Source organism: Molothrus ater, chromosome 15, assembly GCF_012460135.2.
Source record: "Molothrus ater isolate BHLD 08-10-18 breed brown headed cowbird chromosome 15, BPBGC_Mater_1.1, whole genome shotgun sequence".
Lineage (NCBI taxonomy): Eukaryota > Metazoa > Chordata > Aves > Passeriformes > Icteridae > Molothrus > Molothrus ater.
This window is the reverse complement of record NC_050492.2, coordinates 8,239,288-8,266,106: the sequence shown is the minus strand read 5'-3', so window position 1 is coordinate 8,266,106 and position 26,819 is coordinate 8,239,288. Positions and strand designations below refer to the sequence as shown.

Below are 26,819 nucleotides of genomic sequence, written 5' to 3'. Positions count from 1 at the left end.
TTGTCACACAAGACTTCTGGAAGACAGCTCTAGTCTTCTTCATGGTTTAATCTGTGCCACTCTTCAGGAAACCGCTTGACCTCAGTGACCTTCAGTTTTGCCAGGAAAGGTTTAGATTAGTTATTAGAGTTATTAGAGGAAAGTTATTAATGGAAAGGGTTGTCAAGCCCTGGAACAGGCTGCCCAGCAAAGTGGTGGGGTCACTATTCCTGAAAGGGTTCAAAAAACATGTGAATAGGGTGGACATGGTTTAGTGGTAAATATTGTAGTGGTGTTGAGTTGACATTTGGGCTTGATGATCTCAGAGGTCTTTTCCAATCTTAACAATTCTATGATTCCAGATCTCAGTGGTTTCCTGTTGCATGGAGAAGGGACATCACTTGCCCCAAGTCCAGCAAGTCCAGCTCCATACTTGTGCCCACAACCTCATGGATGGCTCTCCCCAGGACAGCACTGGCCATGGCTTAATTCATGATTTATGATCATGGTCCCAAGGGAGCTGCAGCACCTCTGTGGAAATTGGCACAGCCATGAGGGTATACACAGAGGCAGCCCTGTCCTCCAGAACTGACCTAGGGCACAGCACCTCCAGTGATAAATACAGACAAAGAATTTTAAGTACTACCTTGAGACTTACTAGGCCATCTGATTTAAGTATTCTGGCATTTTTCTGACAGGTCAAAGACAAAAGGTATTCTGTAAAGCAGCACTGCACTTGCTCAGAAATGCTGCAGCTGAAGTTTTTTAAAGGATTATTATTCACCATGTTTTAGGCAACCCTGTATACACATCATACCCTCTAGCAGTAGCTCTCAAACAGCTCCAAACCTTTGAAGCAATAATTTATATTATGCATCTTGTTATTTCTATGGATAAGCTTGTTCCCCAAATGATCTTGAGGTTAATTAGTCATTTAGTAGAAACAAAGGAGCCTGAGCATTGGCATCATTTCATTGTAGAGGCTCAGACATGGTCTGATGGTGTGGAAAAAGTAGCCCTTGTACCTGTGGATGACCACAGCTCTTCTCCAGTGAAACCCAACCCAATGAAAATGCTTTGTCCTGATTCATATACATCCCTGCATCTGAATGTTACACCATTGTAAAACAAGATACTAGGGGATAAAACTTTAAAGGTTGGTCATAAAAGAGGTAATAAGTGGGGATATACAAAAGGCTGATGGGAAACTCATTTATTTCCTTGAGTTATGGATGACCCCATAACTCATGAGTGTTAGATCGAGGTGGACTTGTGAAAGTCATGAAAGGTCATCAATAACAAGTGGAAATAAATGAGTTAGTCTATTGTATTTTCTGTTTGTGTGCATCACTCAGTGATAAATGTGACACCAATATTGGGATGATGAGGCTGGGAGGGAGCCCAGGAGGAGCAGAGCACCCCACAGCAGTGCTGCTGGGACCCCACCCTCCCCAAGACACAGGGCCATCTTCTCAATGAGACCTGAGGACAAAGAAAAGCTTCCAGCTGAAGTAGAAAATAGGCAGGAAAGGTGCCAGCACAGCAAAGAAGCTGATTTGTTGTTCTTGTCCCATAGACAATATGGTCATGGGATGGCACATCCTGTTTTTCTCTTGGGAGGGGGAGCTTCTCTTCAGAGCACATAGAAAAGCTGAGCAAGGATCAAAGGACTCCAGCAATACCAGTTCAGATGACTTATAAGTGTAATGTAACAGCATGAAGGTGCAGAAAGTCTTGAGCTGACATTTCTTGTGGTGTTAGGCTGTTAGTTCAGTGGTTGTGTATTTTAGCCCAGCCCCCAGTCTCCTCTGAGGCTGGTTTTTCAGGTTCAGTGGTAACTTTCCCCCCTCTGCCCTTCTGCAGACCCCCACAGGAGCCGTGGCCAAAGCAGGGCGTGACGATCACTGAGCACTCACACCTTGCTCACGCTTCAAGAGGAGCAATCCAAGGAGGCAGCTGTGTGTACATTGCTCTTCCACCCATAATGGGATTATAAAGTAATCTCGGAGAGGCTGGAAGAGTAACCTTGGGAAATAAGGCATGTGTCTGGTTCTGGTTCAGATATGCTGTGTAACTGCAGCTAAATAACGTCTGTCTCTGCTTCACCTCACCATCTGTAAAGCAAGGATTTTTACATTCTTTCCATAAAGGAATATTACTGGGGAGAGGAAAAAAAAAAAAAAAACCAGCTATGAATTGTGCAGATATTCTTGTCCTGGTGAGCCAGCCACAGAGCAGTACTCAAATGGAAAGTCACTGGAGGCAGCTAAAGAAACAGTATTTTGATGAGTCAGTTAAAGAGCCAACACTCTTCCTTGCTGACAGAGTATTGAACTTCAAAATTTGGTTAGAAGGCACTGTTTTGCTGACAGTACTGTCTTTCAAAGGACATGCAAAATCAACACCTGACCATCTGTAGTCATTTAAGATTCACCCATAAAATTTTTTTGTAATAGAAGGGTTGTTAACCTTGACATCCTGGGCAAATGCCAGCTTCTCCCACTCAGTGTTGATCACCAAGCATAAACAACTCACATCCTCTTCTCTCATGAAATACTCTTTTGAGTTCTTGGACATTGGATGCTGTTCATCCCTTGAGCAAGTGCAGGTTTGTGTCACCCATGGCAAGTTGCAGCAAACCATAAGATTCAGTGATGTAATCCAGATAGTCCTGAAGTGAGGCTGCTTTAGACCTGAAGTGTCCCCAAAACTGTGTCCCCAAGATACTGTTCCATGCAGGTTTCTCCTCTCCTGCACAAGTAGTGCCCTGGCAGGTGTGGCAGCCAGACTTCTCCTTGGAGTGGTCTTCAAGCATGTGCAGGGCTGATGTGCCTGACATTAATGGAGATTGGGAAGAAGGGATCTCTGTGCTTTTTACCAACCCCTGCAACCTGTCAGCAGATAAGGATGCTTTACCCTCTAACACACAGCAAATTCCAGTGAGCAGTTCATTCCCTCTCAGGTATTGCTGAGAGAAGAAGGAGGAAAATAAAGGTTAACCAAGTGTCTACACCACAGTAGGCAGCATCACAAAAGATCAGCATTTCTGTGCCTCTCTGCATGAAAATATTGGGGAGCAGTGTTGTTTCTGTGTTTGTGCCCTTGGCTTTTCTCCTTCCTTCAATCACTGTCTTCCATAAACTAGGAATAGAGTCCCCATTCAGCCTGAAAGGGGCAGTTCTGCTGCAGTTTATGAATGTTTTGTTTGATTAAACATCTGAAATATATTACTCTGAATCATTAAGAGCCTTTTTTCACAGTTTGTCCCTGACTTCATCCTTGATGTTTCCTGTATCCACATTGCTTTAGATTTACACTGAGTTTTGCTGATTTGCAGTGCATTAAGTGAGACAGTCATATCTTCAGCAGGGGGATTTAAAATTACAGGGATAGCTTTAGGTGTAGCAAAGAACAGGGATGCCTGTGGAAGTCAGCCCTTGGTGCACACCTTGAGGTACCACTGATGCTTTTCATTTTCAGGAATAGGTACAGGCTTCATCCTACACTTTTGTTCCAACCTGTCTGGAGAGGTTTGTCGAGCATTACCACAACCCTGCTGTGCTCTGAGCCTGTGTAATCCAAGCACTGCTTTGCAGAATGTCTGAGGGATTTTTGCTGAAAAGTTCATCCTGCCCATGGCTGGAGGTGAGGTTTGCCTGACTCATGGCAGGAGCACTGTCATCTCCTTCTTATAATGAAATCAGGGTGGAAAATTACATCCTCCTTGATCTGACCTGGACTAAAAAGCAGCAAGAAGAAACATTTTTTCCCACACTAGTTTATGACTCTTTTGGGGATTTGTCAGTACAGCTCAGGAGTAGGGAGACAAGGTTTGCTCTGCCCAACACAAGTCATTTTCTCTAACTATGCCTTCATTTCTCATTCCATCTTCTGGCTTTGTTGCATATTTTCATTGCAGCTCTCTAGGGCATGAACTGTATTTCTAAAATATTTTTAGTATATTTTTGAACACAGCTTTGGTCTGTGAAGCCCTGGCTGTGGTTGGGCCCCTTTTATGTCTGTGGCTCATATGTAGAATCCAAACCAAACCTTGTCAGGCATCATGTGTGGCACTGTAACAGCATTGGGACTAATAAAATAATAGCTCCATAAATTACCATTAATTGTTTACCAAATTAATAATAACACAGTTGAACCAATTAAAAATGTAGAATTTGATTACTTTGAAGGGGTTTAAACCACAAAGGACTATGCATCAATTAAAATACAGCAGAAGGCTTTTCACTGCATGCCCTGCAGGTATGTGTTATATCTGAGTGAATGAATGTCATGTTGTGTTTGTGAAAATCATTTCATTAGCAAAGCCATAATTTACAGAATGGATAATAAATACTGTCATCTACAAGTCAACCACTGATCTTATTAATACTTGTATTGGCTGAGGGTTTGCACTGGAAATTTTTAACTTTGGCATTACCATTGTGAGCAGTAACTACACTTTAATGTTGATTTCAATAGTTTTCTTGTCACCAAGGTTTAACTTAAATAAGGTATTTCAATAGTAATTGAGCCATCAAGGCTGATGTTTTGGCTCTTTATGATGTACTAATTTGTATCTGACATCTGGTGAGTAAATAAATATATTGTAGAGGTTGTTTCTGTGTCTCTTCATAAAGGAGACCCAGAGGAAGGGCTGGTTGGAGCAGGTGAGGAAGGCTCATGTTCAGGCAAGAGCCATCTCTGAGGATGGACACCATTTAACCATTTCTGTGGTATGGTTGTTGTGATGTGCACATGGTCGTGCATTCTGAAAGAATTTCTGGGCTCTTCTTCACATTAAGCATGCATTATTTCTTGGGAAAACAGAGCATCTGGCTGACAATATTTGTGATGAGTGCTGTGCTGAAGATCTTAAAAAGAAGCTGTCTCCAGACTCTTGATGTGATGAATACTGTTATTTGTGGTGTTTGGCATATGGTGGCTATGCTGGCAAATAACTTAGCATTAAACAGTCTTTCATTTGGCCCACTGGGTTTCTGGTGTGTTTTAAATTAAATGTATATTTAAAGATTGTGTTGATATTTACTTAATCAACAGTAATTCATTATATATAGTGCACTGTGCATTCCTCAAATGTTCAGTTCGTTGAGCTGATTTTAATTTGTAATCATTAAATGTAAACAAGGCATGTATCTACTGCAATCGGCCTAAAAAGTCAATATTAGCAGCCCTCACCAAAATGGTGAGATCTAGGATCCTGTTCTTTCAGTACTAGAGAAATCTCTGTGCTGTTTGCTTGTATTGGGAGAAGGTGTGGGTAGCACAGAGCCATTTAATGTCACACACAAAGAGATAATGAGATACAATTGACGGCAGTTCAGAAAGAAACAATTAAAATATAGGAAAAAAATAAATGACCATTTTTATAGGAAGAAGGAATGGAAATGTGCCCATTAGAGAGAAGCTGTAGTGGCCCAGTCACTGGATGTTCAAGACCAAGTGGGATGGAGCTTGGGGCAAGCTGGTCTGGTGAAAGGTGCAGGGAGGGTGGAACTGGGTGTTATTTGAGGTCTCTTCCAACCAACCATTCTGTGGTTCTATGATTTTAAATACTGTTGGTTGGAAGAGTTGATGAAACACGTGTTGAAGCAGGCTGGTGGTCTGGAGAGCAGAGGTGGGCCCACAGCACAAATGGGGCCAAGCTCTGAGCTGCAAACTCAGGTGCAGATTGCACAGACTCAGGGAAAAGCTTCTCTGGTTTTGGCAGAGAAATTCCTTTGGTGAGAAGTGGTGGGGGCTGTCCCTGCAGAGGCAGGGGCAGGACCAGGCTACGTTTTGTTCCATCAGCCCCTGCTGGACCTGGGAGGCATCAAATCTGGATGCAAGAGCTCTGCTGGGGCTGTGGGGAAGGGAGAGGGGCAGCAGCTGTCCATGGGATGAGTGGTGAGGGCTGTCAGTCACAGTTACAGTCAGTGAGGTGGGGTGACTGAAGCTCAGCAGGAATGGGAGATTTTGGACAGGTCAGAGCTGGGAGCATGCTGAGCAGAAATGAGGCAGAAGGGCTAAAAAGTTCTTTTTGGCAAATAATCCCTCTGTGAGGCCACATAACTCAGCTAAAGCAAACATGTCAAAGGTGCTCACAAGCATTTCTGAAGATGATTTAATGGTGAAGGGTGTTACAGAAAAATCCAGGGAGCAATGAATCATTTCTGCCTTCTGAGCTGCATTTGAATAGTTGAAAATAAGGTTGAGGATATAAGATAAGAAAAATAAAATTGTTGAATAGCTGCTTTCTAACTAAATCCTGTCTGTTCTGTGCAAAGCTGGTGTGTGCCAACAGAATGAGAAGGGTGCTGGGCAGCCCAGGTGATGGAGGCTGTCACTGCTCCCTGCTCCTGCAGCTGCTTCCCATCACAATCAGAATGTTCTTCCAGTGCCAAGGGGTTTTATGTGACATAAGACTTATAAGCCTGAATGATAAAGAACAGCTTCCATAAATCATTTTGCTCTGCAGATGTAAAAGTTTCAAGATGCTGATGTCAGGTTGGTACACAAAGTACAGCTGGCCACATTTTGCCAGCATATCTTGCTTTTCAAGATGCTTTTTAATATGGTAGTCCAGGTGATTTGTTTTTCCAGTTACTTTCAAGGATGCAGCATTTATCATTTTTTTTACTGGAATTCAAGTTTCTTGCAGCAGAGGCTTCAAATCTCAGCTTCAAAGTATTTTTGTGTAATTAAATTTCAGTTTTATATGTGGATTTTATCTGTGAACCTCAGAGGGGCTTTAATAAGAAATCCAACATGCTTGTGGGTATCTGTGTGATACCTATTATGGTTCCAAGAAATCTTTTCAGACACCTTATTCCTGGAATGTCCTGGAGAGGTTTCATATGGGGGAAATTGAGGCAGAGTAGGGTTTAACTGCCTTGACAAAGATTAAATCTGCTTCTCTTGCTATGACTACAGCTTGACACTCTCTCTGGAGCTCTCTGCAGAGATTTCTGCTCCACTGAAGAAGCCACTTTGGTGGCTGTACTTACCCAATTCTTACTGGTCCCTTCCAAACCTTTTGTTGTCCACCTTGATTCCAAATCTTGTCCCAAGGTCCAGCTGCCTGCCCAGCATTGCACTGGAGTTCTGATGAATTAGCCAGTTAAAGGCTCTTCTCTGCACAGAAGGGTTCAAGCAGGACAAAACCTGCCCACAAAAAACAATGCTGTGTTTCTGCTGGTAGCAGGAAACCAGGGATTTTCTTTACGAACTGTACTTTGCTTTCTGCTTTCCCTGCACCATCCTCTCCAGAAAGAAATGTCATTGAATTACCTGGTTCTTTGCTGTTCTTCTGCACATTCCTGACTTTCTCCTTAACTTCAGTCAGGTGGTTCTGAATAAGGGAAGGACATGGTGAGAGTGCTGATGCCAAAGTTTTTACCAACTAATGTGTTCAGAAAATGCAAGATGTTAGCTGGATAAATGCTGCTGCAGAGCAACATTGATGTAACCTTGCAGGATCCCCACTGGCCAAATTTGTGCTCTTTGTGCCATCTCTAGATTGGTACATCACTGCAGCACACATTGAACTGGTCACCTTCCAGGGCAGGACCAGCAGCACCTCAGGATGAGAAGAAATGCATCACAGCTGGTTTGGGTTGGAAGGATCCTCAGAGATCATCCAGTTCCAAGCCCCATCCAACCTGAAGTATGTCAGGTTGTGTCTTGGAATTGGCAGGAGCACAGGAGAGCAGAGTCCTTGCATTTATTAAGCATCCTGAATGGAGCTTTAGTCAGGAAATACGCAAAATCCAGATAATCACCGTAGCTGAATTTGCAGTCATCCATAGACAGCAATGAAAGCTCCATGAAAAACATTACTAATGCCTATTTACAACTCCAAAGGTGTGCTTGCCCTGATTTGGTTGTTTAGGAGCACAATCAATACGGGAATGTGAAAGAAACATGCATACTTGATTTTAAATGCTTGGGATTTTTTTTTACAAACCCTTAGTCTGAGGTTTAGAAGAAGTGCAAGGTTAGTTTCTAGAATCCTTGTTTCCTGATTCATCCATTTTTTCCATGCATTACATTCATTGCAAAATGCTGGCCAGGAACTCAAAGGAAAATGGACAGAGAGTGAAATATCAGAGCAGTTTGATAAGGCCATTTTTGATGACTCAGGGGTTGTAAATTATATGTGAATGTTTCTTGATCGCCAAATGTCCCATGGCCTGACTTGTCTCTATATTTGAAGTAATTTCTGTACACATCTTAGTGGTTCCCATGAGTCATGTTGAACTTAATGTTCTGACAGTATTTCCATGATAAACCCTAGGGGTTTATAGAGCATCCATAAAAATTCAGTCGAGGGAGAAACTTGGTGTGCCACATCCTCCACTAGAAGCTATCATCTCTGCCTTAAATCAGGTATAAATCAGTTCAGATGTTGTAACTTAGAAAAGTTACAAAAATAAGTTTAGTGGTTTTGTATCTTTTTTTTTTTCTGAAACTCTGAAATACCGTAGTTTAAATATAGATAGTGGCTGTTCAAAGTCTCATTGTTTTGACAGAACTTGCCTGTGCTAAAGACTTCCCAGTCTCAAAGCTAAGGAATTTCTGGATTTGGAGAAACTTTTTAACTCCTAAAAATGCTGAAATAAACCTTCTAAAAGAGACAACTATTGCTTTTGTGGCAATGAAACAACTGATGCTAATTGTGTCTTACAGTCCCAGTAGGATAGAAAATGTGAAACTCAGAGAGCAGCTGCAACACTTCACATCTGTCCCCAAAAATTCATAATGTTCTTTATTTTTGGTGGGGTCAGTGAGAGGTTTTAATTCTGCTCTCCCACAGTTATTTGGAAAGAGGCAGAGGAGGACCCTGTAGTGTGATTTTTAACTGTTTTTAAGAATGAGACAAGTCTTTTGAGTCTCATGTTAAACTGGTGTGAACAGGTTGCCCAGAGAAGCTGTGCCTGCCCCATCCCTGGAAGTGCTCAAGGCCAGGTTGGATGGGGCTTGGAACAACCTGGGATAGTGGAAGATGTCCCTGCCCAGGGCAGGGAAGGTAGAATGAGGTGAACTTTAAAGTCCCTTCCAACTAAAACCCTTCTGTGATTCTATGACTCCCTGAAGGAATTCTGAGAGTCAGTTAAACCATTAGCAATTTTACTTTTCAGATTAATAAAGTGGCTGGGGAAATGCGTGGCTGCTGCAATCTCAGCAGGATGCTCTTGGTACAACATGGGAATATTTTATCAGAAATTAATCATATCAACATTGCTCTCAATCTGTGGGAAATAGGAATTTAAAATAAAAACAAATGCTTTTATGTAAACTTTTTTCTAAAATAGACTACTTATGCCTATTTACATAATGAATCCATCACTACCCTCAGGAGATTAGATAATTAAGCACTGAACAACTTATATTTATTCATGTACTTTCAAGAATGAATTAATTATCCCTTCCTGCACAAACTCAATGTTCTCCCTCTGATTAGTAGCAGGAGGACAGTGATGGGATTTTGTGATGGAAAGTGTGTTGCTTGTTTCCTTTAAAAAAAGGAAAACAAATTGATCATTAGGATAAAGTACATAAAAAAAGCTGTGTTTGGTTAAAAGTCAATATAAACAGTTTTTAGCAAATTTATTAGCAATGTGAATATGCTTCATACAGATGCATATGAGAGAACTGGACTTCTTTTCTTAAATATGTATCATTTTTGGGAGGACTTTGTGTATAATTTAGATAATTGTTTAAGCAGCTGTCTGAACAGTTTGGCTCTCCAGATGTGACATTTCCAGTGCAGGTGGCTCAGAATCACTCACCTGAAGATTCTCTCTTCTCAGTTCTTGGGAGAGATCACCAAGCCAGGCAGGGTGACCCAGGGTCCCAGGTGGGCTCAGAGGGGGATTGAGGGACCCTCTCAGACATGGCAGCAGCCTCCAAATCTCAGGTTCAGGAGATCTGAATTGAGCCTCAGATGGTCTCAAATCCAGCTGCTGGAAATGATGCTCATCTTCCCCTGGGCATTCCTTCAGTCCTCCAGAGAGGAACATGCAGGTATTTCACAGAAACAGGACAGTGTGGTCTCTGTGAAGTCCTAATCACCTTAGAAGCCGGCTCAAACTCTGACATTAAATATTTTTTTCAAATTATGCTTTATTTTCTGTGGCATATCCTCATTATATAAATAATCAACTGCTCTGAGCAGCTTGATCTAGTGGAAGTTGTTTCTGCCAGTGGGAAGGGGTTGACAAGATGAGTTTTGAAGATCTCTTCCAACCCAAACCATTCTGTGAATGTTATCAATCGCATTTTATGGACACAGTTGCTGAAGAAAAGTAAAAGGTATTATAATATTTAATTATTTCAACAGCTGTTTTTCTCTTACATTTGTTCAAAGTCGCAGTGACATTAGATAGGGATGAGAGGCAGTGTCTTTACCACCACACCAGAGCTGAGTGTCATGGGGACTTGCACACATTTATTTTGAATTCCACAACAAGATGGGGTTTAGTTTCAATTGTAAGGTTGGGACCTACCTTGGGGAGTCATAGCCTGTGGCCATCAAGAGTAATGACAGAAGAGTGCTTCAGGTAAATTCTGCTAGATATATAATTATGCCTTTTTATGACTTAAAAAACAGCATTAGTAATTTAGTAGAGAATTTACCATAAAATGTTTTCTGAAGTGGCCCACAAAAAGTCCTGAGGATTTATAAATTACATTAAGAACCTGAATTATTGCAGCTGCAAAATAAAGCTGAGATATGAACATTTCTACTCAGCTTTAAAATCATTTTCTTGTTCACATTAATTAAGCTTGCAATCCTTAGAGGTACGTCTTTTTGAGGGACACCAAGCTCCTGAGATGTCCCACAGTGGCAGCTGGGCAGTGCTGGGTCACACCAAGGGTGGCCAGAGGCAGAGCCAGCTCCTGGTGGTGTTTTTCACAGGTTATAAAGCCAGAAACCTCATCCCAGTCACCTGCACTGAACTGATGTGGGAGCTGTCGGAATTCTCTGGGTGCATTAATTGTGAACTACTTTAATCATGTTCATTAACAACTCTAAGGTCGTTAATTAATAACATAAACAATTTTAGTAGCATGACTGGCTTTCCTCTAATTCTAAGTTGGCGTTCAGAAAATGGAGTTTTTTTCACTGGGTGATGGATAATCCTTTCACCTGACTCTGGGCAGGTGAGAAGATGTCAAATGTGTCTGGGTAAGACCAGCTTGTTGAACCTTAATGACCAGCAAAATATGATGGCATGGCAATGTTTCTTCTGGAGATAATCCTAAAAACAGCCAGTGGAAGAGGTTTGCAAAAGCATGCAAACCCAGGGTAATCTGTGTACTGAGGTTGTTACTAATTCATTTATTTGGTCTATAGAGTAGGGTAGAAACTAAATCAAATCCTAATATGAGCAATTTATAAGCACATTATACAATGTTGTACAGATTCAGACTCAGTGTGAATCATCTTCATTGCTTTTAGCCTCTCCCTGCTGTGACTAAGCAGATGACATCCCATCCCAGTGTGTCCCCACATCCCATCCCAGTGTGTCCCCAACAGCATCACCAGAGTCCCTCCTTGCCTGGCCAAACTTCAGCTTCACTTTCATGTTTAGAAATGCATCTCACAAATAACGCAGTCGTTTTGAAATCAATTCACTGCAGTTGGCTCAGCTTTAAGAGGGTCTAAAATTTTTCCAAACTCTATGCAGAGCCAAATACATCTCATCAAAATTATTGGAGAAAAGAGTAATTATAAAAGGTATATCCTGTTTTTAACTATGTTCTATTATTGTTTTTTGTTTTCGAATTCAGTTAGCTCCTCACCTGAGAATGTGTTCAGCTAGAGAACTCTTTTATCTGTTGAAACAAATGCTAAAATCACCACTGACCTTCATAGCCACAAGGCAATAAACAGATTTTACTAATGCAGTGCATAAACACAGCTGCAGGACTTGGAGAATTAAGTAGACACTAAAGTTTCCATCCCATTAAATCACCCCTGACTTGAACCATTGCTGGAGAAACACGATGTATTTAGGGCTGTGTTACCCATGCTTCAGTTCACAAACAACAGGTCTCTCTGCATTAATTTGGGGGCAAGAATCAGTGCTGGAGACTTTCTTTGAAAGTCATTCTCCTGTTGAACATCAAACAAGGCTGTGTTTTGGTTCATTGTCTCCCTTCTGAGGATGAGTTACAGGATTTAGAAAGTATTGCCTTGTCTCATAAGCACAATCTAAGCAATAGAAGAGTAGATTAAATATTATGGGGAAATTCTTCCCTGTAAGGGTGGTGAGGCCTTGGTACAGGATTCCCAGAGAAGGTGTGGATGCCCCATACCTGGAAATGTTCTATTCCATGCTGGAGGGCACTGAGCAACCTGTTCTTGTGGAAGGTGTCCCTGACCGCAGCAAGGGATTGGAGTGAGATGATCTTCCAACCCAAGCCATTCTGCAATTCTATGAGACCTGTTTCAGCGAGGCAAGATGTCCATGAACGACTGTAGCAATGATTGAAGGTGGCAACAATGCATTGAAATGTGTATTTTCTTTTTAGATTTAAGGGAAGAGATCTAATTAATTATATTAAGCACTATTTAAAGTGTGAAATCTGTTTCTGTAGGTAGTGCAGCATAAGTAAAGGCAGGTGCCCAACATCACCAGGTAAATTATCTCCATGCCATGCTACATCAGTGAGGTTTTCTCCATAAATGTTCATTCCAGGCTGCTCCCTGTAATGACCTCAGTTATACATGTCTTCATTGTGAAATTATGATTGCCTTTGGTGGGCTGCAAATGACAGCAGAGAAAAAGATTTCCGTGATAAACCAGCACAACAGGTAATACCTGCTGCATTAGTATGCAGAGCTTGTGAACTCTGTATAACTCCAGCTTAGCACCTTAAATAACACTGGAGAGGAGGGACAGAGGAAAATGTTCAGCCAGAAAACTGGCTCTCAGAATTCCTTCAGGGAGTTTAGTGGTTTTGTATCTTTTTTTTTTTCGGAAACTCTGAAATACCATAGTTTAAATATAGATAGTGGCTGTTCAAAGTCTCATTGTTTTGACAGAACTTGCCTGTGCTAAAGACTTCCCAGTCTCAAAGCTAAGGAATTTCTGGATTTGGAGAAACTTTTTAACTCCTAAAAATGCTGAAATAAACCTTCTAAAAGAGACAACTATTGCTTTTGTGGCAATGAAACAACTGATGCTAATTGTGTCTTACAGTCCCAGTAGGATAGAAAATGTGAAACTCAGAGAGCAGCTGCAACACTTCACATCTGTCCCCAAAAATTCATAATGTTCTTTATTTTTTGGTGGGGTCAGTGAGAGGTTTAATTAATCTTGACACTTTTTTCCAAGGAAAGGAATTACTAAGATTTCACATTCTCACATGTCACCATGGGTCCTGATATTGCAAGAAATTTAATGTAAGACCATCAAGATGGTGACAGCTGGGTCACCAAAGGTGCTCAGTGCTTCAGGCTGAATATCATACCAGGCAGGAAAGGTGGGAGAGGATGGACAAGAGTGGTCCCTCCCCTGAATAACCCCTTGGCACTAACCCCCAGCATGCAGGGAGGGATTCCTTACCCTCCTGAATAAGGGTCTGGAGATGGCACTGCCCTAATTCCTGAACCACAAGGTGTTCAGGCACTGAGCTGCTGCCATCACCACTGGAGAGTTTGTGGTGTCCTGGTTGCCTTTCACTGACCTTGATTTTGTTCCACATTTGGTGTCTTTCATCTACATGATCAGGGATTAGTCCCAGTCCTCTGATACACAGGCACATCCTTACAGCAATTCCTTTTTAAAGGGATCATTACAAAGGCTTTACCCCTGTCTGGAACCATTAAAAATCGAGTGAAGAATGATAGCATCCCATTCTCTGATGATAGTATCTCTCTCTGATGGCAGAATAGTTGGCAGGAACTTCTTTCAAGCTGGAATAAGCTGAGGAGCTTCTTCAGCTGAAATCCCAGAGTATCAGCTTTGACACAACTTGGTAACTATGGTCAGCAACAACTGATACTGGTTGAACCTGTGGAATGTAGAAAAATGGTTTGCATGCCTCATCCTGTGGGATTTCCAAATGAACATAACATTGCTTGATTTTAGTACCAAATTCTCTTCCAGCTTGTTTTCTTCTGCAAATGAGCACCCTTTGAATATTGCCTATTTGTTCTGTTCAGTTTTATACTCATGGTAAAAATCCTTTTATCTCCTAAAGGTTTTGTAAAATAAAATGAACAGTGTTCGGTACTTAATCTAGAAGCTCTACACAAAATCATTATGGTGACTTGAATAATTTTTGCACATAAACCAACAGCAGCAGTGTCTAAGCTCTATAACTTAATACAATATTGAGTCTTTTAAGAGTTTTAAAAAGCTCAGCCCTCACATCATCTTAGGGAGTCCTGTCTCCTCTCCAATACACCTGCTTGTGTAAGGAAATCTTTTTCTATTGAAAACAAAAAAGCAATAACTGAAACCACACAAAATAATTCTGTATTAGTAGAAAGGCTTTTAGATGTTAATTAGAGTCCCTCAAATGTACTGGTAATAAGATGCTGTCAAATATACTCCATAGAAATACTCTAAAAAGGAGTGTGTTTGTATTGTTAAAGTGGTCTGTGCTAATTACATGCTTTAACAAAAAAACTCATCTCTTGGCCTCATATGGTTCATCCAAGAATGGCAGCTGTGCAAGGTGTCTTCTTAATTAAACCTTAATGTATTTTTCATTACTGCTTCTAAAAAGCAAAATCCAAAGCCTCTTTAGCAATTGTTTGCAAGATGGGCAGGAAGCCTTAAATTCCACTGCAAGAGAGCACTGAAAAACCATTGCTGAAGAAGGAGCTTATGGAAGCCCAGCATGTGCCAGGGAACTCGAGGCACCATGAAAAACAGCAGAGGCAATTAAGGAAAACAGCACTAAGATGAAAAAACAATTCTCTTGTAAATGAATGGCCCTCTATTTCATTTCTCCTCAAGAGGAGATGTCCTCATTAGCCCTACTGCATGCTACAAATTATTGTAATTATCAGTTCTTTATCCTGTCAAGTGCACTCCAAATATTTTATTCATTAAAAGAAGCTCTTCATTATGTAGAAAATAACTACATTATTAGCCCCTATGTGCTGTTTCCATGCTTCAGGCAGCTGGATGAGGGTGGTGGGATGAGCTCTCCATCCCTGGAAGTGTTCAAGCCAGATTGGATGGGGCTTGGAGCAGCCTGGTCAAGTGAAAGATGTCCCTGCCCATGGCAGGGGTTGCAAGGATGGCCATTAATGTCCCTTCCAGCCCAAATCATTCAGTGGTTCCCTGGGACATCTCTATTCCTGTGGCCCACTGCCCCTGAGTTGCCACATCCCTGATTTCTTCCAGCAGGTACCTAAAGGCAGTGTGATTTACTCACATGTTATGTCTTCCCAGCTTAGTTGCTAGCCTGCTCAGTGATCTTAAATGGGTAATGTTGTCTTCCCAATATTCCTTCATCTCCCCTTTTGATTTTTAAGGTTTGATGGTCAGACTGTGTCAGTCTTCTCATGTAATGCCTCTGGGAGCCACCATAACACAAATAGTAGCACCACGTTGGTCAAACATTCCTTATTTTGATCAACCATCTATCAAAACTGCAGTTACCTTTTATGTAGAACAGCTTGTACTCTTCCTGAAATAGCACTGGGAATTTTAAGTGAGAGGAGTGCTCACAGCTGGCAGACACATCAGTGCTGTATGGACCCTGCAGCCCAAAGTCAGCCTCAGATCCACAGTGGTGAACACTTTGTGGCACGTTAGCTTCTCACTTAAGTGGAAGAAGCAGAAGAGAAGGGGTGCTGAGCTGTTGGAGTATGTTTTCACAAGCAGGTTTTGCACTAATTCTTCACAATCAGTTGCTATACCAGAGCACTGAGTCTGTCCAGGCTGCCCAAGGCTGCTGAAATACACTGAATATTTTAGTGACAGATTTAAGAGGTTTGCTACTCAAGAGATGTTAAAGCAATTTTTCAATTAGATAATATGTGAAAAGGTGGAAAATTGTGCTTGCAAGTGTCAACACTGGGTGGGTTTTTTTTCATTTTTATTCCATGCAAGTGACATTCAGATCTTGTGTGGGATGTAATGACAGAGTTGTGAGGTGAGTGGACAGGATGAAGAGTAACTTTACGAGTTGATAGGAGGGAGTAACCTGACCCCTCTCTGTCATTTTGCAGTGTCACCACTGCTTGAAGGGTTTTTTTTCCCGGAGCACCTGGCCTTGGGTGAGGCAGCATCAGTCTCTTTCATCTATGTTTTACTGCTGTTGTCACCAGTGGACATGAGGAAGGAGGAACCTTAGTGCTGGGAGAGGTTGTTTCATTCCCCAGCCCAGGTTTTGGAGTTGGCTGAAGCAAAGTAACCCCAGCTGTGAACATTCCCTGTTCCTCTCAATGGGCCACTGCCTTGAAAGACCAGTCTTCATAATTTACATGCAATACAGTTTACTTATTGCAGAGCTTGGGAATGAGAGGAAGCAAAAAAGCCATGCTGTGAATTACAAAGCTGTGGCTAGGGGAGCTTGGACAATATGGCCTGACTGCCCAGGCACTGTCACTGCTGCCAAAAGGCTACATAAAGGCAATCTGCAGCCAGGGTAGTTCTGGTATCAGATCTGACCTTTCTGTGTGACCACACATGGCAAAAGATGCAGCCACAACTGATGTCAGTGGCCAGAAGGAAACGATGTGACATAGTGTGGTTTCAGAGAGATGGCAGGAGTTTCCTTTGCGTGACACACTTAAGTCAAAATAACTAGGATTTTTTATTTAAATAAAATATTAGAAAGCTTTTATATTTTAGGACATCAGGTGCCATATGTAGCTGTGTTTGGTAAACAAGTTTTCAAGCTTGGTAACTTCCAGTGTTTGGGCAATTTGAAACTAGGTTTATCTATATTTCAGTGGCAGCAGTCTGACCTTAATTCTTCCTTAAGGAACAAACATGACTCATTCTTGTACCTTTTAAAAGGTACAAGAATGGTACCTTTTGAGGTACCATTTTTGGTAGGAGAGCTTTTGAGAGGCTTTCCTACAAAAGAGAGGTAGTGGAGTGAGAAGTGCTGTAGAGAGGAGTGGTGTAGAGGAACAAGCCCAGATGATCTCAAACTGGAGAGCCTTTACTTGTCCTCCTGTTCCTGACTGCTTTGTATAAACTACAGCAGCCAGGCTGGCCAGCTGACCATCTTAGTGCCCTCATGCTGTAGCTAAGATGATTCAGAAAAGGAGCACAGGGAGTTTGATTGAGGCAGAATCAATTTGTCTCTCACTTGGCTTTACTGTTGATGGGATTTTTTTGTATAGCATAGGTACCCCATCTCCTTGACAAAATCCCCTGAAGTTATTCCCAGAATGAAAACAGAAGTCTGAGAGGGGAGAACAGGAGCAGCTTCCCTGTGTGGTGTTTGATGTTGTGCCTGTTCTTTTGCCTTTTGCAGAGGTGGTTCAGCTGAGCCTGCCTGAGGAGCAGAGGGTCACTGTGACCACCATCACCGTTGGCCTCAGCACTGTCCTGACGTGCAGCATCCGCGGGGCGCTGCGGCCGCCCATCGTCTGGAAGCGCAACGGCGTCGTGCTCAACTTCCTCGACCTGGAGGACATCAACGTACGTCCTGAGCCTCTCCTGTCGTTGTCTCTCATACCTTGAGTATGGCCCCCTTTAGCAGGTGGTGGTTATAAGGGTGCAGCTTTTATCATATCATTATGGAAAGCAGAAGCTGGTGCAATATTTAGGTTTTATGTGAATATGTCTCAGGAATAAAAGCAAAGCAGAGTATGTGCAGGGGAGAGCAGGAGTACTTGGAATAAGTTATATGAAATTATGCTCCTTTCACTGGTGCTTCTTTCATTTGTCTGGACCTCTGCTCCAAAGACCTCAAAACTCAGGGGAAAAGAGCTCTACAGACCACTCACTCCTCAGGGGTATCTTTCCCAGTACAATCAAACAGGTTCATCAAGAGGATGAAACAAAACATTTGTGCGGTGGCTATGAGTCTCTCCTCTCTTTACACCAAATAATCTGTTTTTATCTCTGATCCTCCTGTTTCTCTTGCCTTTGAGTCAATTCTCTTTTCTCATTCCTTGGCTGTTATTTCTGCCAAGCAGTTTAAAAATTATTCGGCAGGGTGTGGCGATGCCCTCACAGGAAGGAAGATGAATCTCTTTTAATTCACAGCGCTGGTCTGATCTCTGAGTCATAGTTGGTAGTAAAGACAATACCTGAATGATGGTACAAACTTACTCATTTATTTAATAACATTTAATTACAGAGAGAGTGGAAAGTAGTGTACAAAAAATATGGTCTGTATTTCATTTCTCTTTTCATTAAAGTATATGGTAAATCAGGTTTTATTTTAATTACACTGCAGCAAGAGTTGATTTATATTTTTGTTCAGTTCTTGTTAATTTGATAACCACTCAATTCAGAGTTGTTACAGTCAATACTATAGCTCCCTAAATTGTTGTGTATCCAGGATTGCTGAAATGGGAAAAATCTTTGGTTTATTCTTCTGCAGTAAAATGTGAAAATTACAGCACATGGGACAGAAATATACACAGAATCTCAGTGCTTTATTTGTTGACTCTTCCTTAGCAGGAAAATCATGTGCACCATGTATAGGCAATTACTGTGTGCACAAACTTAGTAATTAAAACCATCTAAACATCTTTTTATTTTCATCACAGCAAGTATTATCTTCTTAAATTTTTTTGTATTTCTTGTCACTGCTTTGAGCTTGACATAGAAATGCAGCAGAGCCTCTGAAGGCTAAAGAGCGGTCTTAGGATTTGTTGGCCAAAAATAATGAAAATTTCATTTATTTAGTTGACATTTATGAAATTTTGGTTATGATGACATCTTAAAGAATTAAAGTTTCTGTGTGAACTGGACCCAAAATGACAGTTCAAGAACCAGAGTAGAAACACATTATTGAAGAACTGATGGCACTTGGCTCTGGGGGTTCATTTGCAACTCCTACTGTTTTAAACAGAATGTTGAATACGTTTACAGACTGAAATGCCAGTTCCTCACATCATTCAGCACCAGCCCAAGTGGATTTCTGGTTTGCTTATAAGTAATTCTGTTTCTCATTGGTGATTCTATGTTAAGAGGCAGAGTTATGTCCTTGCACATGAGCTGACTGGTTCCTGAATGATTCAACATTCCCACGGAGTGTAATACAGAAAAAAAACATCAGTTTTTGATCTGTTTCAACTAGTACATCACTGAGAAACTATACCAGAAGAGCACTCTGAGGCTGTTACAAGGAGAAAAAACAAGATTTGTGCCTCAATTTTAATGTGTCACATACCGGTTTATGACCTCTATCACCTTGTCATAGAACACCTATTACTAGTGAACATCAACCTTTCTAGTCTAATGAACACCTCCACAACTTTTTCATCTTTAATTAGACTCTGTAAATATTTTATGTTCTGTATATACACTGCTGTCTGTATTCTGGTCTGATTGCTTGAGGAGGCACAGTTTGGCCATTTTTTATTTTCCCTCTTTCCCGGTGGGTGTTATGTAGGATGCGCGCGCTCAGGCATGTCTACTCTCTGGCTACTGAGGATGGGCACCTGCACGTCTGAAGCAATTGGTGGCAGCAGGGATGGTCCTTCAGCTGCTGAATGCAGCCTTTTATTTAACATAGAACCACAGAATGATTTGGGTTAGAAGGGGCTTTAAAGCTCATCTCATTCCAACCCCCTTTGCCATGGGCAGGGACACTTTCCTCTAGACCAGGTTGCAAAATCTTCATCCAGCCTGGCTTTGGACACTTCCAGGAATGGGGTATCTGCAGCTTTTATGAGGAACATGTGTCAGGCCTCACCACCCTCACAGGTAGGATTTTTTTCCTAATATCTAATCTAATCCTACTCTCTTTTAATCCATTCCCCATTCTCCTGTCACTACATGCCCTTGTTTAAAAGTCCCTCTCCACCTTTCTTATAGGTTCCCTTCAGGTACTGGAAGGACCCAATTAGGTCACCCTTAATCCTTCTATTTTCCAGGCTGAAGAATCCCAATTCTCTCAGCCTTCCCTTATAGCAGAGGTGCTCCATCCCTCTATTCATCTTGGTCTTTTCCTAAACACCAAACAGCTCAGGTCAGGGGGTGGCAGCAGACAGTTCAAAGCTTCAGCCTTATGTGGGTACACAAACTCACATTAAACAATAATCTATTTAAAGGCCCTGACAGCAGAAAGTAAAGGCAGTGTGCTTCTTAATGTACTTGAAGGTAGTTAATTAAATTACTCCAGTTTTCCTTTAGTACGCCTCAAGCAGAAACTCAATTGCATTTCTGCTTTTCACAATAAGGTTGGCAATTTGGCTAATTGGAAGTGCAACAGGAGATTAATTGTACCTTTTTAACTTCAAGAAAATCCTCCCTGCTCTTGGCACATTGCTAATCGCAGACCTACAGGATAGTCACATACTTGGAAAAGTCCTGGTATTATATTTCAATTAAACTCTTTCTCTTCTAAATGCTAATTCTAGAAATCAAATGAAATTAGAAGCTCAAGTCTGAAAAAAACAGAATCCTGCCAAGCAGGTGTGAGAGCAGCAGAGGAAAGGCTTTGCTGAAGTGTCCTTTGTTGCTTTATTCTCTCCAGATTCATGACAAATGTGATCTGAGAAGGTGACCTGTATTCCAGAGAAATACTGGGAGGGACTAAGACAGGCAACAAAAGCCTAGATAAGCCTAAATTTGCACAGAACTGAAAGATTGAAAAGGACTATAAAGCCTCCTTGTTTAACTGCATTAGTTAAATCACTTTTATGTGATATCTTGATTGGCAACAAAATATTTATAATTTTTCATTGCTCTCCTAATCAGAAGCTTTCATAAGCAACTAATAACAATTTGTCATGTCCTGTCTATAGGAGCTCTGTTTATGGGTTGTCACATAGCTATTGCAAAAGAACCATCCTAATGGTACATGTAATTAAACAGTTCCTCTTGCAAACATTTAAGATTGCTTTTAGCATAAAAATATTATTTCTCCATAAATTACCCATCCATATTATTTATCCATTAGAAGCCCCTTTGCAGTTCCACTTTAATAAAGTCACATCAACTTTTCTCATGCAGAAAATAACTATAATGTAGCTGAAACTGATAAATTTGTTATAGCTATAAATTGATTTCTGACTACAAAAGTGAAGTGGTTAAAATGTGTCATCATTCAAAATAATATACTTTTGCCTCCTAGGAACAAGTGATATGTTTTCTCAAGTATGTGATTATGAAAGCATTCCTCAATTTGAGAATAAAATAAACTCCTCATGGAGTCAAATGCATATAGTATTTATAGGGTATTGTTTCACATGATTTGGCATTATCTCTAGAGAAACATGTGTAAATTGATATAATTTATAAATATAAGTTGCTCCTTCAGAAGCATGGTGAAAAATAAGATTACCATAAGAAAACAAATATGGTGAAGAAGTAGATAAGAATTTGGTGAATTACCAAGTGTAATGCAAGTAGGTATAGCCTAAACTCATTAGTGTCTTTAATTACTCATTTCAGTTTTATCTGTGAACTTTAACTCACCCTGGTGTTGAGTCATTAGTTCAAAAATAAAATTTATATGTTTATATTTACACAATATAAATTGTGTAAATACAGAGTTCTTAATTTCTGCTGTGTCAGGTAGGATGGCACAGCCTTGCTCTCTCCAAACATCCCACCCAGGGACAAGCACAGAGCTCCAGACCACAGCCTTGACCGCTGGATTTCCCCTGGATTCCTGGGAAATCACCTCCATGTGCATCTCATGGCCCTTACAAGAGCTGTGCCCACCTGTCTTGGGACACATTTCATGCATGCTCATGAAAATGTCCCTTTCCCAGGTATAAGATTTGAAACCCAAAGCAAACAGCCAGTCTTTAAAGTGCAAGTCACTGGGATTAGTTTTCTCATTAAAACAGTCTGTATGAAGACAATGTATTCCTGTTGATGCTTTTAATGTAGAATTTGGGTCATTAAATGATCAAACCCTGCGCCATCCTAGATACTGCAGTGATGCAGCAATGGGAGCAAGTTACAAAAAGTTGGATATTTACAACCAAGTTTTTTCTTTCAAATGAAAGTTTATGGAATTTCTTAGAGCTTCTTAATGCATTTACAGGCTCTAAAATAGAGGCTAAGTGCAAAATTACCACTGACAGTATATTCTGAATATATAGTCTCACATTTTGTCATAATGAAGATTACAGAAATTGTATCCACTTGCATTTTTAGAGGAATGTACTTACTATTCATTTTCCTTGTAATGTTTTCTCTGAGTTTCTCAGGATATAAAACTCACTCATTTTTTTGTTGTATTATAATTACACAACTATCTAGGAAGTTCATGTCCATATTTTCAAGGCAAAAAAAAATTTTGACTCAGCAGCATGTTGTGTTATATTCTTTGAGCAGAAAAACAAGAGAAGATAAATTAATGCCCCATCAGGCTGTGTTTGCAACAGTATTCTAGCATTTGCTTAAGGCTGAATTTCTCTCCATATAAATGACCAAAGTGATGTGTAAAACCAAGAACAAATAATATTAATGAAGCATAAGTTTTCAGCTTGTCTCTAGAAATGAATTATTAAAAGCATCAAAGAAAGTGATTTAAGGACCCATGATTAATTTAGTTTTTATCATTTTTATATGAATCACTCATAAATCTATTGTAAAAAAGATCAGAGGCATTTCATTAGTAAGGAGAAATCATTTCCAAAGTGATAGCCATTGTTGTAGATTTTGCATAATAATAATCTCATTAAATGCTTGGGTACATTTTGTTTTAAAATCCTGTAAACATTATCAGAGAGAGATTTCTAGGACACTGAGGATCAGACAAGCTTTTTTAGCTCGAACTAATTAATACTGGTTGCTTTGCTGGTGACTGTGAGATCAGGATGGTGTTTTTCTTCATCTGGAAGTGTTCAGGGCCAGGTTGGATGGGGCTTGGAGCAGCTTGGTCTAATAGAAGGTGTCCCTGCCCATGGCAGGGCTTGGGCAAGATGAGCTTTAAGTTCCCTTCCAGCTCAAACCATTCTGGGGTTTCGGTGGAAAACTGGTGACGCCAGCAAGCCCCTTTGCCAGGACTGGTGTTGTCAGTAGCACTGAAACCATGTGGAGAAGGTCTCCAGCTTCCCTGGGCTTGGGAAGGGGCTGGAATGGAAGGGGTTAAAAATGGAGTGAATTAGTAGGAGGAGGAGGAGGAGTAATAATAGTATTAGGAAAGCAAATCTCCTGAGAGGAGAACCACTCAGGGAACTTCATTCCCTCTGCCATTATTTCTGCTATGAACACTTGAAACCATCATGGTGGGAGGGTACTGACTGTCTTTAGGGCTTTCCTCCTGCCCAGTATTTATTAGGAGCATTCAGTATCTGACTTGGATGGATTTAAAATCACTGTGTGGGTGTAAATGGCTTGAGCAAGGGAGGGTGTAACCCGTAGTGCCATCCTGGGGGGTGAGTGGTGCCAGTGGGCCCTCCCTGAGAGCTGGGAATGTGGGGACTCTCTGCCTTCATGTCAGTGGGATTGACTTTACTGCTTCTTCTTCCTGTTTATGGTTTGAAGTCAAGTTTGGGGTTTTTTTTCTCAAGCAACTGGAAATTAACCTAAAAAATAATAAGCATCTATGCTCACTCCTCTTCAAACTTCCTGAAAACCAAGAAACTTTGACAAAAAATTAAAGGGTTTAAAATGTTGGAACAACCCTAAGGCATGTTAGAAAGCTTCATGAAAATCAGAGACAGGCAAAAGGTGGGTGGCAGTGCCCTGCACCCTGTGGCATCACAGCCAGCTCAGCATCCAGGGTTAATGTGGCTCCTCTCTGCCAGCTCCTTCCTGGGTGTCAGAGCAAGAGATTTGTGCTGTTACAATCACAGGCTGGAATTCACTCGAGACAGAATGTGAACAAGATTTATAAGTAATATGCAATGTTTTACACATCTCTGAGCACGGTGTCCCTGAACTGCAGCAGAGTGCATGACCAGGGAATGCATTAGAATGGGAATGGGATAAATAAATATGAAAAATCTTGTGTTTGGAAAGACCAATGCCTTGGGTAATCAGTAGTGATGGAAAGGAAATACTGTACCAAAAAAAAGGTATATATCCATTTTCTAGGATCTGCTTTGTTATTTTTTAGAGAAACTTTTTTTTTTTTTTAATATTTTATAGATTTCCAAGCTGTTATCAATGTAAAATGCAGGGTGATGCATTTTTTAAATCTTGAAAAGTTAAAACATATTCTGAGGTCATGTAATCAATCATTTGGTTGAAGGGTAAATGCAAGACACAAAAGGAGCTCATGAAGGACAGAGAACTTTTTATTTGAAAAAGGGAGAAAAAAGGTGATACAAACTGCTAGAGAAGTCAATTTATCAGCTGCCACTAGATGACTTTATCAATTATGAGAAATTATAAGCATAGCTTTCTGAATTATTTTTATTTGAAAAATTACTTTATAATGAAATTCATAAGGTAGAGGTGATGAACACCCTGCCCTTATCTGGCTGCTTTGATTTAGGGCTTATGATTCTGTGGAGTTAGATGGGTATTCCCTCTAGTTTCATCACTTCTCTTTCTTCCTCTTCACAAGAAAATGGTGAGATACCCCATGCCTGAGCATTCACATCCATTCCAGAGACACCCCATCCCAGGAAGTGTTCAAGGCCAGGTTGGATGGGGCTTGGAGCAACCTGGTCTGGTGAAAGGTGGCAGAGGGGGTTGGACCATATGAGCTTACAGGGCCCTTCCAGCCAAAACCTTTCCATGATTCCATGGTAATTCACCTTCCATGGTAAATGAGGAACACCAAAGTATATCTCAGAACTTGCTGGTTTTGCCTTTCTACTGATTGCCTGTTCTTCTTCATGGGATAATACATTTAAATGTCTTTTCAATTCACTGTGGGGCGTTACTGGGGTCAGGTAGGGCAGTAACAGCTCCCTGGGGTGTGCAGCACTTGCTGAGCCTCCCTGGCAGCCTCAAAATACTGTTTTAAAGCTGGGAGAGAAGAATTATGTTGCATTAGTTTTATAGATGTTTTTGTTCTGCTCTGTCTGCTTTCAGGCTTGTGGTGACTTGGAGAACTGGCTTAACAAGCAAAAGCCATCTTAACTAAGTCAAAATATGTGAAATTATTTCCTCTGCTTTTTCCCATGGTGAATTATTCCCATTCCCTCTGCCCACCCCACCCACGTGTCAGCAGACCAGAGCAGCAGCTCAGGAGCTGTCAGTGCTCACTCACACCCTGTTAGCACAGGGCAGGGGCTGTGAGCAGCTCCCCAGAGCTCCCAGGGGCACTGCAGCGTGGAGGGGGATATGGGACCCATCCCAAATCCATCTCACAGCTTCCAACTGCAACACAGCACTCCTGGCTGCAGGATGTGAAGTTAGAGGCTATTAAGGAATCAAAGACTCATCATTTCTTAATGCTCCAGGGCTTGGGTTTTTACAGCACTTCCAAATACACCCTTATGAAATACACAAAGAAAGTGCTTGTGCATAAGAATGCATCCATAGATATAAAATGTAACAGTGCAATCCTAATGTACTAACTATATCCACAGGGAAACACAGGGAGAAAACCGTGAGCTGCAATAAACACACAGAAAGTCATTAATTTGTTAGAGAATTCAGTCTACTTTTTGCAGCAACAAAAGGTTCAGTGTTAAACATTTAATGCCACAATCATTTTCTCCTTCCCACTCCTAAACATTTTAATTCTTAACAATTGTGTAGTTATATATGAATTTTCTGTGTGTGCAGGTTCTAATACAGGGTTGATAATTCCCTTCTATGTGTGACATGGTGATATGGTGCTGACCTAAATCATCTTTGATAACTTTCTTTAAACACTAGAAGTCAGAAAAGAGATTTTAAAAGTCACAAACTGTGCTTTTACCAATATAAGCCCCTTTTTTCAAGAAAAACACTTGTGGAAAGGAAGTTAATAATACAATATTGTTGCACCTGTTTAGTTGTGCAATGGCTTTTTGCTTATATTAATACATTTGTATGCACTGGAAAAAAAAAAGATCATCCTTAAAAAGACAATTACAGAGCACAAACCAAGATTCAGAATATTTTTCTGTGATATTTTAAAGGAAGTAACATACTTAAATAGAGAAGATTATATTGTCCTGTTTTTCCACAACTCTTGAACTAAATTATTCTATTAAAGTAGCCACCCTGCTTTTATTAATCTAAACTCAATTTTAGTTTCTTTTAACATACACAAACTGTTATTAAGTCTCCTCTAGTGCAAGAATTTTCTGTATCTCATGCAAGTATCATTTGAACAGGGTTGGTGTCTTTTCCATTAGCAGTTACTCATGCATCTTTGCTTTCCATCAGGAAAGATCTAACTGACCAAAAACAGACAAATGCTTGAAATGGGGATTTTTGAGTAGATATTTGTAATAATGTATTGGAAAACTTAACCAGCTTATCCCATAGCATAGATGCCTGACACCAAGGTTACAATAATATCTTAGATGCTTTTGATTGTAGATAATGGATTTCAGATAATCTATGGATTTACTCTGATTCTTTATAATTGTTCATACATTTGGAGCAGCACAGCCAGCAGAACCAGGTTGTGATTGTGGGTGTGTCTGTGCCCTCTCAGGTGAAGGTTTGTGCTTTGGGAAGGGTTGTGTCCTGCCAGTAAACTCCTTAATTCTCAGTGCTCACTTTCAACCTGCCTTAAAACATGTCTAACAACTAGGCAAGCTCTCAGGATTCTCTCCCCTCTGCCAGTGCTGACCCGCCACTGAGAGGTGAGGCATGGAGATGCTTCTT

General features: G+C 40.8%; 1 protein-coding gene across 5 annotated transcripts in view; it reads left to right on the top strand.

Annotated features, from left to right (window-relative positions):
• FSTL4 (follistatin like 4) overlaps window positions 1-26,819 on the top strand; it is a 208,679-nt gene that overhangs the window by 152,523 nt on the left and 29,337 nt on the right. For all 5 annotated transcript variants that reach the window (XM_054516443.1, XM_036391608.2, XM_036391604.2 and 2 more), the window contains one exon: window positions 17,437-17,603. In XM_054516443.1, the coding sequence (XP_054372418.1) occupies window positions 17,437-17,603 (167 nt within the window). The remainder of the gene's footprint in view (window positions 1-17,436; window positions 17,604-26,819) is intronic.